The 17726-nt window shown below is 46.5% G+C and overlaps 1 protein-coding gene across 1 annotated transcript; it reads left to right on the top strand.

The window, feature by feature from the left end:
* Positions 1-3119: 3119 nt before the first annotated feature.
* Positions 3120-6383, top strand: CHST2 (carbohydrate sulfotransferase 2). The gene is given in 2 exon segments (XM_010406190.4): positions 3120-3346; positions 3348-6383. Coding segments are annotated over 2 exon segments (1290 nt in total). The 5' UTR covers positions 3120-3214; the 3' UTR covers positions 4506-6383.
* Positions 6384-17726: the final 11343 nt, after the last annotated feature.

Below are 17726 nucleotides of genomic sequence, written 5' to 3'. Positions count from 1 at the left end.
TGAACCTGATTGATTGCAGGTGTGTTCTGCGTGGGTACTTGGATCCACCTGCACAGCATAAATACCTACATTGCTCCAGTTCTGAAAAATAAGATTGGATTTAGCAGCATGTAGGTCGAATTAAAGAGCTGCTGGGCCCTGTGTTTTCCTCGTGAAGTTGGAGCAGTTTGATGAAGGCAGTGTTGCTGTCAGTACTTCTGCACTTGCTGATTCAGAGAGATGTAACCACTGTGTAACAGCAGGGAAGGTGCAGAATCCAATTACAGCTTTTAATGTTTGGGTTTACTGATTAGTTTTACCATTTCAAATGTTATACCTGCAGTTCACGTTTGCTTATCTTTGTTACTTACTAAATTTTAAATGGTGTAAGAACTGGAGCTGGCATTGTAAGTTTTTTCAGAAAATTTCATATCTCTCTTCAACCAAGTGAATTGGAAAGAAGGGACTAATTTGAACTTCACGGTATTTTAATGATTTTTCACTGCTATGAATTGGTTTTGCTCCCTGTAGTCTCTGCCCTTTATTGCACTAGTGCTGCAGAACAATAGTGGTGAGAGATATTGCTTTATGAACTCCAGTGCCTCAATACTGCCGTTGTCATTCATCATCTAATATAGACTAATTGATGCTACTACAGACCATTCCAGAATGAAAAAGAAACATTTCTGCTTTAGCTAGGTGATGGTCATTTCATCTGTAGTGAGCATGGAAAGCCAAATGAATATTTAATACGAACCTTTATAAAAATATATAAGCAGAAGTCTTGTTGTATGTGAAGAACTCATGGATTAGAACTAAAGGATAAAATAACTGCAAGAATTTTACGCTACAAGATGCTCCAGAGGTTTATTATTTTTCATTATATACTGTGTTTCAAATCTTACAAGTCAATTGTTTTAAGCTCATCAGGTTTAAACTGCACATTTATTTTGGCAACTAGATACAAATAATTTGTATGCAACGTGGCTTTAAAGACTTCCTCTGGAGCACTGTGGGGTAAAAAAAACGGCTTCCCCTTCCCCCTCAGTTTTAATGAAATAGAGACTTTTTATTGAGTATCTAGTGGTTATTTAAAGTTTGCTATTAACGAATTACTTCTGTATGAAAAGTCACAGTAACATTTTAACACTGCCACTAGCGTCCCTGGCAGCTTGTGGGACGGTTCTGAGTTGGCCTGTGTGGTTTGATGGCTGTGTCGCAGCCGGGACGGCGGCGTGTGGGCGGCACTGGTGTCGCACACCAGGGGAACTCCCTGCTCCCATCCCGCTGCCAACTGCTCTCGGAGTTTGGAGGAGCAAGCAGGGAAGAGAGAAGCCCTCCTGCTACAGACCTTACTCTTCACTTTGAGGCTGGAAGGGGCTTAGAAGCTTTGCCAGAAAGGGAGCTTGGCTGTTAATATCCCTGTAGAAAATGTGGGAGAAGTATTGAAATTTTTTGATAAGGGATATGAAGATTGCTTACACATTTAGCTCCTTCACCCTCTCGTACTGTTTTCTTGGCTTTATTAAATAGTGTGCTACCAGGCAAGACATGCACCGGGTGAATTTGTGCTTTATCCGCTCTCTGAGTGTAAAAGCTTCTGCTGTACTGTCAGATCCGTGCTGTTAATAAACGTTCCAGCAAAAACTCACCAGTGTCATCTGTTGTGGAGGGATTGGTCAGAGCCAGGTGCAGCCGTCCAGCAGCTCCAGGCTCCCGGCTGCCCGGGGAGGTGGGCCGTGTATATCCTCTGCATGGTGGGAGAGGCTGCACGGACGCGAGAGCTGCTGGGTAGAGAAAGCAATGGACAGGAGAGAGCCGCGAAACGCTTCTGTAACTCGTGAGCAGCCCCGGAGTGCTCCGAGCTCCGTCGGCGGCGGAGGAAGCCGCTGAGAAAATTTCAAAAGAGTCACTGGGCATTGTCGGAAGCCCATCGGGTAGTGTGTGTCCCACAAGTGCGCTGTCCACTCGAGACTCGCCACTCCGTGCGTTTTCAGCCGCGTTTTGGGGATGTGGTCGTCTTTAGAGTACCGGTGCCACCTGGAGCTGCACCACTGCTTACACTGCCCTTCACACAGCGCTGTGGCTCCACGACACAGGAGAAAGCCCTGCCCGTTTTGATTCCCACCTGGGGCAGGGAGTTTCGGGGCCCACCGCCGGCCGCTGCCGGTCGGTGCTGGTGTGGGCCGGCGGCAGCAGCGGGGCCGGGGCAGGAGCGGGGGCTGTGCTGGGCTCTCCCCGCCACTCGCGGGGCTGCGCTGGGCTCGGGGCCGCCCGGGCTGGGCGTGCCCCCGGCCCGCACCGCGCTCCGGCCAGTCCTGACCCAAGGGGCCGCCTGGTGACCGGGCAGCGGTTATAAAAACATTGTGAAGAACTGCGGGCAGATCGATTTGTGTTGAGCTCTGCCAGGAAGATCCAGTGTGAGGGTTTTTAAAAATGTTTTTGGAGAACCTTTGGGAACTCTGAGTTTCTGCACAGACCGGGCTAAGGGCGGGGGGGCTGGGCCCGGAAACCCTCTCAAGCCTTTCAGGGTTTTCCCCCCCTCTTTTGTTTTCCCCGTTACGGGCGCTGCTCCGCTGTGCGAGGGGTACCGGGTGAGGAGCCTCCCGCCGGGCAGGGTTTACAGAAGCGCCCCGGCAGAGAGCCGCTCCTGGAAGTGCCCTCCACACTCAGGCGGTGCGGGGCGCGGCCGGTGCCGGCACCGCTCAGTCCGGGCTCTCCGCGGGGCGGCCGGGCGGAGCGCTGCAGCCCGAGGCCGGGCGGCGGGGCCGCCAATGGCGAGCGCGGGGCGGGCGCCGCCGGTCGGGGCCGCCCCTCGGTGGCGGCGGCAGCACCGGAGCCCTCCCGACGCGGCGGGGGCGGGGCGCGGAGCGATGCGCTCTGGCGGGGCGGTGCAGGCCCCGTCCGCCCTCGCTGCCGCCCCGCGCTGTGGGCGGAGCGGAGCGCGGCACCACCTCGCCCCGGCGGCCGCCGTGAGCTGCGCTGGCGGCGGCGCCCGCGGTCGCTCGGTGATGGCGGCGCGGGAGAAGCGCGGGGCGGGGCGGGTGGCCGCGCCGCTGCTAAGTAGGGCAGCGGCGGGGGCGCGGCGGCGGGGCCGTCGCGGCGGCTGCGCTATGCGGACCGGGCGCGGGGGGCCGGCCGGGAGACGGCGCCGGGGGCGGCGCGCCCTGATGCCCGCCGCGGGCCCCGGGGCGCCGGGGCGCTGAGCAACAGTTGGCTCCGCCCGCCGCCCAGCATGAAAGTGTGCCGGCGGAAGGCGCTGGCGCTGTGCCTCGGCTACGCGCTGCTGCTGCTGCTCGCCGCGCTCAACCTGCTGGAGTACAAGTGGCGGCGGGAGCCGCGGCGCTGCGGGGAGCCCCCGGCAGCCCCCCCGCCACCACCCCCCGCCGCCGCCGCCACCGGCCGGGAGCCGCGGCCCGGCGGGCGCCCGGCGGCAGCTGGTCTATGTCTTCACCACCTGGCGCTCGGGCTCGTCCTTCTTCGGGGAGCTCTTCAACCAGAACCCCGAGGTCTTTTTCCTCTACGAGCCGGTGTGGCACGTCTGGCAGAAGCTGTACCCCGGTGACGCCGTCTCGCTGCAAGGGGCGGCCCGCGACATGCTGAGCTCCCTGTACCGATGCGACCTCTCCGTCTTCCAGCTCTACAGCACGGCGGGCGCCGGCAAGAACCTCACCACGCTCGGCATCTTCGGGGCGGCCACCAACAAGGTCATCTGCTCCTCACCTCTCTGCCCGGCCTATCGCAAGGAGGTCGTGGGCATGGTGGACGACCGGGTGTGCAAAAAGTGTCCCCCGCAGCGCCTCAGCCGCTTCCAGGAGGAATGCCACAAGTACCACACGCTGGTCATCAAGGGCGTACGTGTCTTTGATCTGGCTGTCCTCGCCCCGCTCATGCGGGACCCGACCCTGGACCTCAAAGTCATCCATCTGGTGCGGGACCCCCGGGCCGTCGCCAGCTCCCGCATCAAGTCCCGGCACGGCCTCATCCGGGAGAGCCTGCAGGTGGTGAGGAGCCGGGACCCCCACATCCACCGCATGCCCTTCCTTGATGCTGGCCACAAGCTGGGCGGGAAGAAGGAGGGGGGGGGCGGCTCGGACTACCATGCCCTAGGTGCCATGGAGGTCATCTGCAGCAGCATGGCCAAGACCCTGCAGACTGCTCTGCACCCCCCTGACTGGCTCCAGGGCAACTACATGGCCGTGCGCTACGAGGACCTGGTGGTCGAGCCAATCAAGACCCTGCGGCAGGTGTATGGCTTTGTGAACCTGGCAGTCAGCCCGGAGATGGAGAAGTTCGCCCTCAACATGACCAGTGGCCCCGGCTACTCCTCCAAGCCGTTCGTGGTGTCGGCCAGGAACGCCACCCAGGCGCTGAGTGCCTGGAGGACTGCGCTCAGCTACCAGCAGATCAAGCAGGTCGAGGAGTACTGCCACCAGCCCATGGCCCTGCTGGGCTACGAGCGGGTCGGCAGCCCCGAGGAGGTGAAGGACCTCAGCAGAACGTTGCTCAGGAAGCCGCGGCTGTGACGGGGCAGCGGCAACCACCGGGGCGCCCGGGGGTGGCTGAGCCCCGGGCAGAGGAGCCGCTCCGGCTGCCTTGAGTGAGGGAGGGAGCCGGGAAAAGCAACCTGGTTTCCGATTTCCTCCAAAGACTGCTGAAGGGTAACATACAGTAATGCGATGATTTCTTTCTTTCTTCCTTTTTTTTTTTTTTTCTTTTATTTTTTTATTACCTGCCCCTTGCATTGGGTTAGATGCGATTTACAAAAAAAAAAAAAAAAAAAAAAAAAAAATCAAGTGGAACTGAAAATACGTGTAAAGCACCTTCCTCCTTCTCTAAAATGCCAGGCAGTTGTTCTGTACCAAAATCGTTCATGAAGTTCTTGTGGGTTTGAAGATGGTAACAAAAACTCTTGCACAATTCCTAACACATCTTTGTCTCCCTTGGTGCAGAGGGGATGCCCTTGGAAAACCTAATGCTGAAAATCAGACTTTTGTATGAAAGCAAATGTTCAGACATGATAGTAATAAAAGAACATAATAAATGATATTCATTTTTATAATTACCTCAATTGTTTGGGAAATACAGTGTTGCTTATGTACTGCTGGAGGGGATGCTTGCTTAAAATAACGTGGACTTCTTAAAGGGTATGGGTGGAGGGCTGGAGTGCAACGTTTGACGTGTTCAAAGATCAGGAGCTGCTCTTGCAGAAACAAATACAGATCTCACAAGTGTAGTGCAGGTTTTATGGCTGTGTCAAAGCAGGTTTCTATTTAACTATTGTCTTTTCTGTTGTATATAAAAAGTCTTTCAAGTGCCACTGTATTACTGTCCTAAGAGTTTTAAAACATTTGCCATCACAGCAGTATTCATTTTTGTCTTGACATGTATGTCCAGGAGTCACTGTCAAATAGAAGTGGATCTACAGCGTGACAAGAAATGTGGGATTTAAAAAGACATTTATCATACTGAGAACATTAGCATGTGTGAAAACAAAAATAAAATTATATATATTATATATATTATATAGTGCTAACAAAACATAAGATATGTAAGATATTTCTTGACATTGATTGGTAACAGGCATAGCAGGGAAGCATAGAAAAATGCATAAAATGATTTATTTTTTCCCTTTGTCTGAGTCCGAGGGTATATTTATGTATGAAGAGGGAGGAAATGTACAGCTGTGTGTTCATGGCTGTAATAGAGCTTTTATGGAGCCAGCCCAGCGTTTGATTTCAGAGCACTGGCTGGAGACTCATTGCCTGTGAATTGTCATTGCTCTGTGATGGAGCCAGATGGTGGTCTGGCTCTTTCTGGGAGCTCTGCCTAGAGTCTGTACCATCGTTAAAACTTGATGATTAAAAAAAAAAAGGAAAAAAGAGATTTTACTATTTCTGCTTTTGTAATTTCTTGGAAAAAGTCCTGATATATTAAAGGTTAAGTGGTGTGTTGCATATGAAAAGTGCAGACACCCTAAGTAGTTTTTAATCTTGGTGTTCTCTGCTGCTCTTTGAAGGCTCATTTTGGAACTTGAGTTTTTAAACAAACGTGGTTTTGCCAAACTGTTCTCTTAGGAGACTACAGACTTTTCTATAGGAAGTACATTTTACATTGCCTATTTGGGTGTTGTGCCTTCAGAAAATGTTAAGAGTATGATTAGGAAAAAGGAAATTGATTTGTGAAAATAAATTAATATAAACAGGATGCTGATAAGTGTGCGTGTATGTGTGGGTGTATGTGTGAAAATTTTAGTGATGTGTAATATGTGTATTTCTTGTAACTCTTTAAGTTAAACAGCTGATAACTAGCTACTAAGCTTTTTGAGTTCTTGATGAAATTTTGGCATTAGATGTTGAATTTATTCTGAAAAGGAAACACATTTAATAAACTAGTTAAAAGATTATTGCATAAGGTTGCCTATACACTTGCTGAATGACTGCATTACATGTTGGTTCCCTCAGCTCATTTTCACCATCAGTGAAATAACATAAAATCTAGCAATGGGAGACCTTTTAATTGGCCTGTTAGGATGTATTCCTAGATTCCAGACAGCAGTGCTAGAAACGGGAGGGATAGTTAATTTGGTATTTAAAATACATATTAAGGTACTAGTGTTGTGGAATGAGTTGTTCTGTGTTTACAGCTGTGCACGTTCAGTGCAGTGCTGAGAGGATTTTGGATGTTTGGCTTTGGGCTGTAGCCGGTGGGGTTTTTTATTTTCTTCCGTTGGTGTGTCCGGGGGCAGTGCTTGAATATCTGACCTGCTTGTAGAGCACGGCGCTTGCTTTTCGTCCCTGCCTGCTTTCTGAAGCTGCCTGCTCCCCTCTGCACTGCCCTGTGTGCGCTCCCCCAGCACTGCTGTGGGCAGGGCGGGCGGCTGGGAGCCGGGAGCCCCTCTGGAGCTGCCCCCGGGAACGCCAGCCCAGCTCCCCCCGGGCCGGGACACTGCCACCGCCTCGGCTCCCGCTGGCGTCGGCATGGAACTTCGCTCAGGACCCTAGATGGGGGTTTTTCATGGCAGCATGTTACAGCAAAGGCTCTTTTGATTTTGGGAGCTGAAGCACGGTCATTTCTGTGTGCAGAATTCCTTGGTCTTTTTTGGGAAAGTTTTAGGATGAGTAAAGTGAACAGGAATTGATTGCGTCTGGGAGTGTGAAACAGATGAGCCTAATTGACTTAGCCTCCGAAAATGTCCTTTGGCTCCTAATTATATTAAAAAGCTTATCCTGTCATTCTGAGAGAGAACTCGCTGCTCTTCTAATAGTGGTGCATTGCAAGCATTCCTGATACAAACACTGCCAGTAGAGTTACAGCATCTGAATCTGGTCCGTAATTTGAGCTCCACCTACTACATTGCAGCAGGGAATCACCCAACATACTGTACAATTGTATCCTCGTGTGTTTCAGTGAAGAGAAGAAATAATGCAATGCTCATTTTGTGAAAATAAAGTCTGCATGTTTGTTCAGGTGAAGCTTCAGCAGAAGTGAATGGGACCCTGCTTGTGTGAAAGGCTAGTGGGCTAAACCCTGTGTTTAATGCTGCTCTATTAAATATGTATGTGAACAACTGGCAGTTAAAATACCATTTTTAGCCCTGTTTTATATTCAGGAAATAGAGGAACTTTAACAAGCCAAACTGAGTTGAAAAAAGTTTTAAATGTGGAAAATTACAGGAAAAAATAGGATGTCAGAGAGATGAAGGACATGGTTACAAAAGAGGTTTTCCTTTTGTGAGGAGGGACAGCTAGCTGTGGTCAGAATAAACTTGACTTTTAAGCTTGAAAATAGTGCTGGGTTTGCTTTCTGATTTAATAATTACAGCGTGCTTCTTCAGCTGAAGCTAATGCTTGTATTGGCGAAGGATCAATAGCATAAACAAGGTACAGGGTGCACTAAGTTGCGTGGGAAGGGAGATGGTTCTGAAGACTTGGCACACTGGTTTGATGGAAGAGAAAGGCCAATGAGCAACTACGTGTTGCTTTCTGCTGTGTACAAAACCAGAACAAGTGCAAGTGTGGTAAATTGCAATCATCATTCAGTGCACGAAAACAGGAAAACCCTCTGTCTTCCACCGAATCAACTAAACCACAAGATGTGTAAAAGTGTGCAAGTTGCTGCTGCTAACCTGAGCTGACAATGAAAAAAATGTTAGATCAAGCATCTTTCATTCTTTCTTAACAAAAGGAGGAAGTCCCTTATTTTTCCAATCACTTTGTAATTTGTCAAGCATTAAACTTCATACCATGACTGAAAGAGAAACATAGTTTAAACCCATAAACCTTCTATTTCCATTTTGATTAGAACTTGGGTCTTCAGAGGTGGAATACTGGTGGTTATAATCAATCCTGAAACAAGTGCTTTTCATCCTGTGGGCCATGAGAAGAGTAGTGAGATTATTTCCCCTTTCATTTCTAATTGCTAGTGGTGTGTTGAAGATGAAAGGTCTTTAACATGAGCCCTTGCACACTGCAAGGGGTGGTCTGAGAGTTGGTGTTCCAGCTTTGCTCCTGTGCATCCCATAAATGCAGGGTCCTTTTGGAGTGGTGAATGCCATCTGTGTCCAGTTGTGTGGGGATGCTTTATGTGAACAGACTGAACATGGGGCAAATGCTGCCTGTGTTATGTTACTTCATCAAATGGATCAAAAATGTTCTTATTCTACTGCCACTTCAATTAAGGGTGTTGTATAAATATTACTCTGCTAGAATTATGCATATGAATAAGGTAAGCAGATTTAATTTGGAGGCTCTAAGTGAGTGGGAGACTGCTTGCCATTGATGTATCTGACTTCAACTGTCAGTGCTTTCTGCTAGTTATCCTGGCAGTCAGTACATGGGGTTTGCATTTTGTATCAGAGATCCTGAGCAAGATCTTACAAAAATGTGCATGTTTTATAATTAAAAAATACTTGGAATAACATTTCAACAATACTCATTGTATTGCACACGTTTAAAGTAAAAAATAAGGTTTGTCTGGTTTATTTGGATTCCCTGGCAACAAATGAGTTCTGTTAATGTGTCTAAATAACAGCTCTTGGCTGTTGTGACATCCATGATTCTCCTTGTAAGTTATCATTTCTGCAAAGAAAATGCATAGAACTGGTACAACACAGACTCTTTTATATTTGCAAGTTGGAAAATTTCCATGTATTTATTTTAATTTGCAGCTTGGGGCTCCCTGCATCATGAGATCATGAAGGGAACTCAAGAATGGGCCTGCATTATTGACTGTGCAGAGTCTGGATCAATGCAAATTCAGTGAGAATGGGTGCAAAATGTAAGGTGTCCTGTCTTCCCTTGATCCATGTAGAGCTGGCATTCCTCACACATGTCAACACTGTGAAAGCAATGAAAAAATTCATAATATTAATGGCCTTGCAAATGGGAGAACTGTGATTAAAGAATCATCTGCTTCTGCAGTGAAACACAAAGCTGTAAAATGTGTGTAAAAATATATGGCATATTTCTTCACAAAAGAAAATTCTGTATGAGAGAGACCTGTTTACACCAACTGATGTGGATGAGCTCTCTGGTGCCCACTGCAGTTCCTGAGACAGGAATATGCTTGTTATAATCAGGGTGATGGGAAGGGAATTGAGGTCAAGTGGAGGGTTACCATCTCTTTGTTCCTCTCAGAAAAACTGGTGAGTAGCCAGCACAGCCTGCAGGTCTTTTGGTATGAGGTACTGCAAACTTCTGTCTGGATATAATGTCATTATTCTGATGGGATTTGAATGGAAATGGGATATTCATGCTGAAAAACAAGATGAAAATGTGGTTGCAGGAACTCCCCAAATGAAAAATTATTAGTGAAGCAGCCTGAGCGAGGAAGCAACCTTTGTAACAGCATCAGTTGAAGTGAAAGTTGCTAACTGCAAGGGGCCCTACTGATACAATATTAAGAAATCTGAAGATTCTGGTAAGATCTAGGTGGGATTTTCAAGAATATCTGCATGTGCCATTTTCACTGGAATGGGAATATTATGCAGGAGTCGGCGGGAGTTATATTTCAGGGTGTGTCTGGAAATCATGGCCTCATAAATTTGTATTGGAGGGGGCCTGGGGGGGTTTCTGGTCCAACTTCTTGCTCGAAGCAGGGTCAGTTTATGAGATCCAACTAGGTTGCTCCAGATTTTTTCTTGGTGGGTCTTGTAAACCTGCAAGGACAGAGACTGCAGTCTCCCTGAGCAACCTCAGTGTTGTGTGGTCCTAGTAGTGATCTTAGCAAGACCAGCCCCAAATTTACTAAATATGTTACATAAATTTATTAATTTTGTATTTGCCTGTGACTACTGACATAGGTCATGTCCTCACTTTCCTTTAACTGCAAGAGGTGTTGGCTGGAGCTCAGCTGTTGCAAAGGGTCAGCAGCAAACTGGCTAATGAGTAGTGATCTCAGTGGAAAAATGTGTATTCACAATTAGAATGCTGCATCCAGCAAGATCCCTTGTTCTACACAGGAGGGATAAAGAGGAGAGCAGAGGCAAAAGAAATTCGCTTAGAAGAAAGGAAAGGAATAGAAAGCGGAGCTTATCAGGAGTTGCTCTTTCTCTGCTATAGGAAGAAAGAAATACTGTTAAGGAAAATTGAAAGAAACAAATGAGGTATCATTTGATGCAGCAAGGTCAGGAGAGGATGAATAAAGGCATTTGCATGTTAAAAGCAGTGAGGACAGAAACCTGAAGGACAGAAGATGAAATGTGGTGATGCTATGTGCTGTAACCATTTGTGATTAATCATGATACGCAGAAAGAATTCCTCACTTCTAAGTTCACAGTTTTAGATTCACTGATTTCCCTCACAATTTCAAGATGAATTTCAAACAGGAATAATTTTCATAATTATTTGGATAGTTTTCATGTTCTGGTTTGTTTTGCGTATAGATAGAAACAGAGTTGCTGAACTTTTGTCTAAATATTCCTCTCTGCAGACCTCTATGCATAAATTCGCAGGCCCCCTGTCTGCTAAATTCTTGGCACCTTCTTGTTTTCCATCTGCCAGATGGTTCCTTCTCCCACCAGTCAGGGTTATCAACAATTATCTGTTTCAAGCCATGTGCATGTCTCATAACAGTTTATCAAGGGAGACATAAAATGGAAAAGTGACATATTTAGTGTTTATGTAACTTCCAGAATCACTTTTGGCAGCTTGCGTTATTTGCTTATTTGCCACTGGTGGTTCCTATGTATGTTTGCTGTACTGGTCTGGGATCAGCCCTTCAGATCTCAATTATTTGTTCAATTTACTAAATCAGACACCTTGCACACTCAGTCAGCCAGTGTTTTTAGGTGTACTAACTTAGTTGGTTGAGTGGTGACCTGTTTTGTTCTTCAGAACACCCTTATATATCTGCTTGACCTCTCTTTTCCCAGGTAACAAGTGATAGGAAATGAGGATATGGACTCAAGTTGCATCAATGGAGGTTTAGACTGGATATTTGGAAAAAATTCATCACTTTGGAAGGATTGCTGAGCAGTGGAGCAGGCTGCTCAGGGAAGTGGTCAAGTCCTCAACTCCGGAGCTATTGCAAAGGCATGTGGATGTGGTGCTTAGGGACATGGCTTAGTGCTGGGTTAATGGTTGGACTTGATATCATAAAGGTCTTTACAACCAAAATGGTTCTCTGATATGATGGCTACATCAGACCCCACCAAAGCCGTATGGGGGTGGTTGGAGACATCGGGGCTCTTTGGGCTCGTGAAGCAGTGAGGAAGGTCTGACTGCCAGAGCAGAGCTCGGGGGTGAACCCTGCTGACCTCCTTGGGGTCATGTGCTTTTCACCTGTGTCACTGGCTGTAGCTCCACCACAAACAACCAGAGCTGTCAATGGTAAAGGATATCTGGTTCGAAGAGGTACAGTGGTAAAGAGTAAGTGGAAAACAGTTCAGTTCTTTGTGCTTCTCTCCTCCTCCTCAGAAATAAGCACACAGCAGCCCGTGCTGACCACTTTGATTTTCTAAGAGTTTAACATCTGGTCCCTAATTACATGTTCTTTCATGCTGAGCAGAGGTAAAAATATAGAGTATGAAAGTGCAGTGTTGTGGCTACTGCCCAGAGAATACCCGCTGTGTTATTTTAACCCAGGAACCCTCATCCCAGGACACAATTTACACACGCATGAGCTCCCCTCCTTTTATTTTGCTATTTAAATAAGAAATGTTGTATCTGATGCCACACCAGAGAGGCAGCTGCTGCCTTTCGGGAGGCGGTGCCCCGCAGGTGTAAATGAGGAATGTTAATGAACCTGACGTAGAAACGGGACACCTGAAAGTCGTTAACGGGGTGTGTTGTTTAACCCTGTCCTCTCGCAGAGAGGTAACAGTTTCTTGCCAAAATGAGATGGAAGCCGAAGTCTGCTCTCTGCCTTGTTATTTCTGCCTGTGCCCTGCCGGGCCAGGGGGCTGCCATGTGCCATCAGCCTCACAGGGGAAGCTGGCTGGGGTGGGAGCAGCGCTGAAGGAGCTCTCCTGGGAGCGTGCGGGCTCTAGGGAGGATAAATGCATGAGAGGAGCTGCTCTTGGGGGTGGTGTGGCTTTGCTGGAAGCATCTTTGATGGCAAGGGCTGCTGCAGGCTCTGAGTGCCTGAGGTTCCCCTAGGACTGTTGTGAGCCTGCTGGAAGGTGCCCGACCTAAAGCGATTTCCAGCGCTGAGGCCTTGCTGTGCCCTGAGTTGTGCGGATGTCACTGAAACTGTGGGAAAACTGGTATATCATCCAACAGGGAGAGGCGTGGGGCTGCCGTGCTCAGGCACACGTCAGTGTAAAGAGTTGATGAAACACATGGAAGAGCACCAGCTGGGACTGAGGAGGCTCTCGAGTGCGCTGGAGCAAGGAATGACACCCAAGAGTGATGCAGGTGCCTGTGCACCGTGCAGGAGCCACAGCCCGCGAGGCGCCTCGGGACTGATGGAGCTGATGGAGCTGATGGAGCTGATGGAGGTAAGCCATGGTGGGGCGGCTGTGGTGCTGGGACACCCCTTCAACGAGCCTTGGCTGTGAGGGTGGAGCTGATTTGGGAGCACCGCCTGCTGAGCTGTGGTGGAGATGAGCACCAGCAGCCTGTTGTTGGTGACGACAGGGCTCTGGGATGGTTGTTTTAGGCTGGAAGCAAGAGAGGCTGAAGCTTGAAGCAAACTCGTCTGGGGAGGTGTTATAAGTGAATTTGTTTGTCTGGGCTGTTGGGTTCAGGCTCTGGGGGTGCTCTGCTGCTGTAAGAGCATTTGGCTCCTGTCTGTGCCGTGGAATGCTGGCACACCACTGTGGGCTGCATGGTGCTGCTGATCCCCACTGGCACCATCTCCTACTGGGCTCTGGATACCTGAGCACACTTGCCTATGTCCACCTCTCCAGGGACATGCAACGCTCAAGCAAATCTCTGACGTGTAAGGAGAGGCTTCAGAGTTGATCTTGCACAAATGTACTGAGAGAAAAATTTGTATGCATTTCCTTGCCATTTTTATGCCTTGTTGGGGTTTAATGTGGAGTCCTTTAGTGTATCTACTGGTCCTATCCCATGCCTGCAGTCACAGATGAATTACAGAATGTGTCTGTTTCTCTTTGTCTTCTTTCTGAAATGGGCATGGCTGTCCTGACCCCTCATCCCTCCTGCACAGGTGAGCTTTTGTCTCATTCCTGTCTCATTCAGAACAGTGATCAGGCTCCCTGTTGCTTAATTAGTCCTTTCATAATGAATGATTTGAGTAAGTGCTTTGCTCTGAGTGGTAGACAGCCATTTATCTTTGTCACTTCTATCTGAATGAAGAATTATTTTGAAATTCAACATTTCACAATTGCTGGCTTTGACTGTGGAACAGCCTGTAAACTTTACTTAGACAGATTCCTTAAATCATATCAAGAAATCAATGGACTTTTCCTCACTGCAGGCTTCAGATCTTGGTACAGCATCTCTTAATGGTGCCTCATTTTCATTTATAAGTCTCCATATAGGAGATGCTGAGAAAATGCACGTGTGTGGGCTTACAGCTGAAGTCCTTTTGACTGCTCTGAGCACTGTGAATGTGCATCCCTATACTCCATAACTCCTGCTTAAAACAATAGACATAAATTATTCTCACATGTAAGCCTTGGATTTTCTTGCCTTAGGTATACAGGCAACATGTAACAGCCCTTTGGATAGCTGCTGAATTTATCCCTGTGGGAAGGTGAAATGGGAGAAATGAAACATCTAAGCATATTTTTAGAGAAAGGGTAGCTAAATGCTCAGGCGGGTGATGCATTTAAAATAGTTTGTGTTTTAAAAAAATCCCTCATAGCTATTTAGTTAGTACTTTTGTTCTATAATTAAGACAATTATTTCAAGTGTTCCCAGCAGTTCTTCTGCATCAGGTTGCTGAAGCTAAATCAAGATGCCCACTCTTCTTATTTCTTCCCTGACTTATGTGTAAAGGGCTCACTTTGCAGGCTGCTTGTGATGGGCATTCTACTTCCATGTTAAATGGGTGGGCTTGGAGGGAGAAGAGGGGGGGTGTATCCCATGATATCCAGATGATGAATAAACTTCTTGTACTCACACTGGCTATTAGAGAATGTATTAGCATCCTTTGGTACAAGGCTGTGCTGGGTACTCTGGGAATTGATGAACAAGTGGGGCAGCGAGGAGATGATAACATGTTTGGCACAACAGACCACGTTATTGTCTAAAAAGTTTGTTTCACATATGGTTATTCTAACACAAATAGTAAATACCACATTATATAAAGCTATTACTGTTTCTAACTTGGCTTTCTGGTACTTCAGAGAAAGCAATGTATCTCTAGCATTTATTGGACTGTACTAGTGACAAAAATGCAGCACACTGGCATCATTATGTATGTACAGAACTCTTTTTTCAGGTCACTGGATACCTCACAGATGCAGATCTATTTCCCTTCATTGTTCATGTACTTAGCCTTAAAATCTGAACTCTCCTAGTAGCAGTGTGGCCTGGGAGAGGCAGCTCAGAGCTTGTGTGTGACATTTCTTTCTAAGTGAAGATTCTCTGCAGAGAGAGGTTGTGGTGAGGATGGGTGGAACTGGTCATGTTGGTCTGGGACAGTTCTAGGGGTTTCTGACAACCCCAGATTGGGCCAATTAGGATTTAAAACAGCCATGAGCAGCCTACAGGGCTCTGTGCCCGAAAGGGAGCCTTCATCCAAGAGCTTTTGGTTTCTCTCCTAATCCCCTGGGAATAAGCAAGATTTCTGAGCCAATGTCTGTGAGAAAAAAAGCCATAAAAATACAGCAAATCACTTAAGAATGTGTTTTCAGAAGGTTTTTTAAAAGGTCCAGCAATGTTGCTAATTGCACATATATTTGCATTCCAATTATCCAGGCTTGGCCTGTGTGATGAACACATTCAGGGGCAGGGCCAGTGCTACAAGAGGTTGTTCAGTGACTGAAAGATCAGGACATGGCTAGACAGGGGTAAATTTAGTTCATTGATGTAACATATTCTTAATTTAAAAACCTATGCTCAGTAAAAAGTATCATTGCATTAGGATTAGAATATGGTCTTAACTAATAGACATTTAATTTTCACATAAACCCCTCTTAAGTAAAAAAAGTTACTAAGGTAATTTAGAGGAAGCATTTATATGCTAATGTAAAGCATTTAGGGAACAAGTGGTGCATGAGCAGGCCACTGAAGACATGGTATCTGAAGAACGAGAATGGAGATAAGTTTGACAGAATGGAGATAAGTTTGACAGAATGGAGATAAGTTTTTTTTACACCTAATGGCAAGAGCTTATCAGGCAGCAGACTCAAAATGATCTTCTGAAAACTAGAACTGGGATTTGAGGTATGGCATGACAAAGTTTGGGTTTACAGGAAAGGCTACGTAAAGAGGTGCAAATATACTTTTTGTATAGCTGTATCATCTTGCTTTAATAAAGCATGTTGCATTGTAACAATGCTTCTTCCCTTCTGTTAGGCTGTGCAGTCTTTGAAGTGTATCCTCCCTCACCCCCAAATGCAATTGAAATACCTAATCATTGCTTCCAGGTGCGTTCAGTTTTGCTTTAGCCTTGCCTTGTTTCTGGGGTTGGGCTTGCTTCAGTTTCTGACACTTCATCTTGCCCTAGATGCCCCTGTAAGTTGCACTCTTTGCTCTGCAGCCAAGTACAGAGCAGTACGTGCCCCAGCACTTGCACCAGTCTGGAACTCTGCCACATCCTAGCAACATCTCTGGCAGGCAATTGTTTCACAGTCGTTCTCACATAGAGTTTTACAGCAATCTGTGCCCAGGCAGCAAGGGTAGCACTTACAAATTTCCTGATGTGGATCTTTTAGGGTCACAGAAACACTTCTGCTCCTAGCAGGAATTTGAAATGAAACTAGGGTCCTTCACATAAAGGGAAAGTACGATTTTAACCTGTATTTACAAAAATATTTTATTTTTCTTTTTTATAAAAGCAGTTGGCTTTCTGAACACTCCTATTATTTCTAAAGTGTTGTGGGAATTGGTGTTGCTGATCTGGCACTCTTGCTTTCTTACCTGCTGTTTCATCATGATTTCACTGTAGTGACATTTGTTGTCAGAAAATCAATACAGTGAGTTTGGGAAGAGCTGTAGCTGCTTGAGAAGTGGAAGCAACAAGCTAAACAGCTGATCTATCGAGTTCACTTGCAATATTTGTTTCAGTAATGGATCGCAGCCTCATCCAGTTAAGTGATGGCCTTGGCAGTCACCTCAGTACTAGCTCAGGCTGGCTCTGGTGATAGAAAAACCTGTTCAGACAACAGAGGAAATACTCCTCCTGGAGTCCCTGAAGGAAAACCGGGAAGTCAACTTCAGACAGAGAAGATGCAGCCCAGTCCTTGTTCCCTCCATACCCCTTTTGACTTCCATGTGCCTGATTTTTGGCATGTGAACAGAGAGAGTTGGGTTTGGGTATTGGAATATGCTTTCTGAAGTGCTACCCTGAGGGCCCATGACTCTTCACTTTGGGTTTTTTCACTGTTAAAATCTTGAAAAGAGTCTTTAATATGCAGATTGATTGAATGAAATGTCTAAAAAGGATGCTCCCATTATTGCCTTGAATCAGGATTCAGATTTGATTGTGCATTATATTCTTAAATATATTCAGCACAAAATGCCTTGCATTTCAGTGTGTGAAATGACAGGCAGGGCATCAGCTGAAATGGGCCATGTACTGACTCATTAGACAATGTGTCTGATTTTTACAGAGTACCTCTATTTCAATGGCAAGTTTAGATCTCCTGATGGGAAGCAGAAATGTTCAGTAGGTAATATAACCAGCTGATTTTGTTATTTGATGGGGCTGAGAAATGAATGGCCTTAGTTCAGTGAAGGATGAATATTTCTGAATGAAGCTCATCAGATTCATAACCATGCCAAATCCAAGACTAGCTGGCTGGAAATTTTTCTCTGAAAAGCATTACTCTTATTTTCTAGAAAACTCCCAATGTGCTGGCTGTGAACCTAAGGTGTGGTACTTTGTTTTAGTACAAAAGTGAGGATCAAATATGTTACTGGAGTTCATTTTTAAAATGAATTAAAAACTAATTTAAAAAGCTCTTGGGATTAGCCAATTTCCATAGAAAAAGCTCTGCTTTCTGGCATCTATTTCAGAGATGCTATTCCATAGTTTTTATATACAAGGTTCTTGAAGTTACAACTTTAGAATAGTGAGTGTTTAAGAGTATAGATACCTATCAGTAGGCTATATTAATATACCTTATTATGGTTTTCTCTCCTTTTAGAAGTCATGTAACTTGATTCTGC

Source organism: Corvus cornix, chromosome 9, assembly GCF_000738735.6.
Source record: "Corvus cornix cornix isolate S_Up_H32 chromosome 9, ASM73873v5, whole genome shotgun sequence".
Lineage (NCBI taxonomy): Eukaryota > Metazoa > Chordata > Aves > Passeriformes > Corvidae > Corvus > Corvus cornix.
The sequence above is the reverse complement of the archived record's forward strand: the minus strand, read 5'-3'. Positions and strand labels throughout refer to the sequence as shown.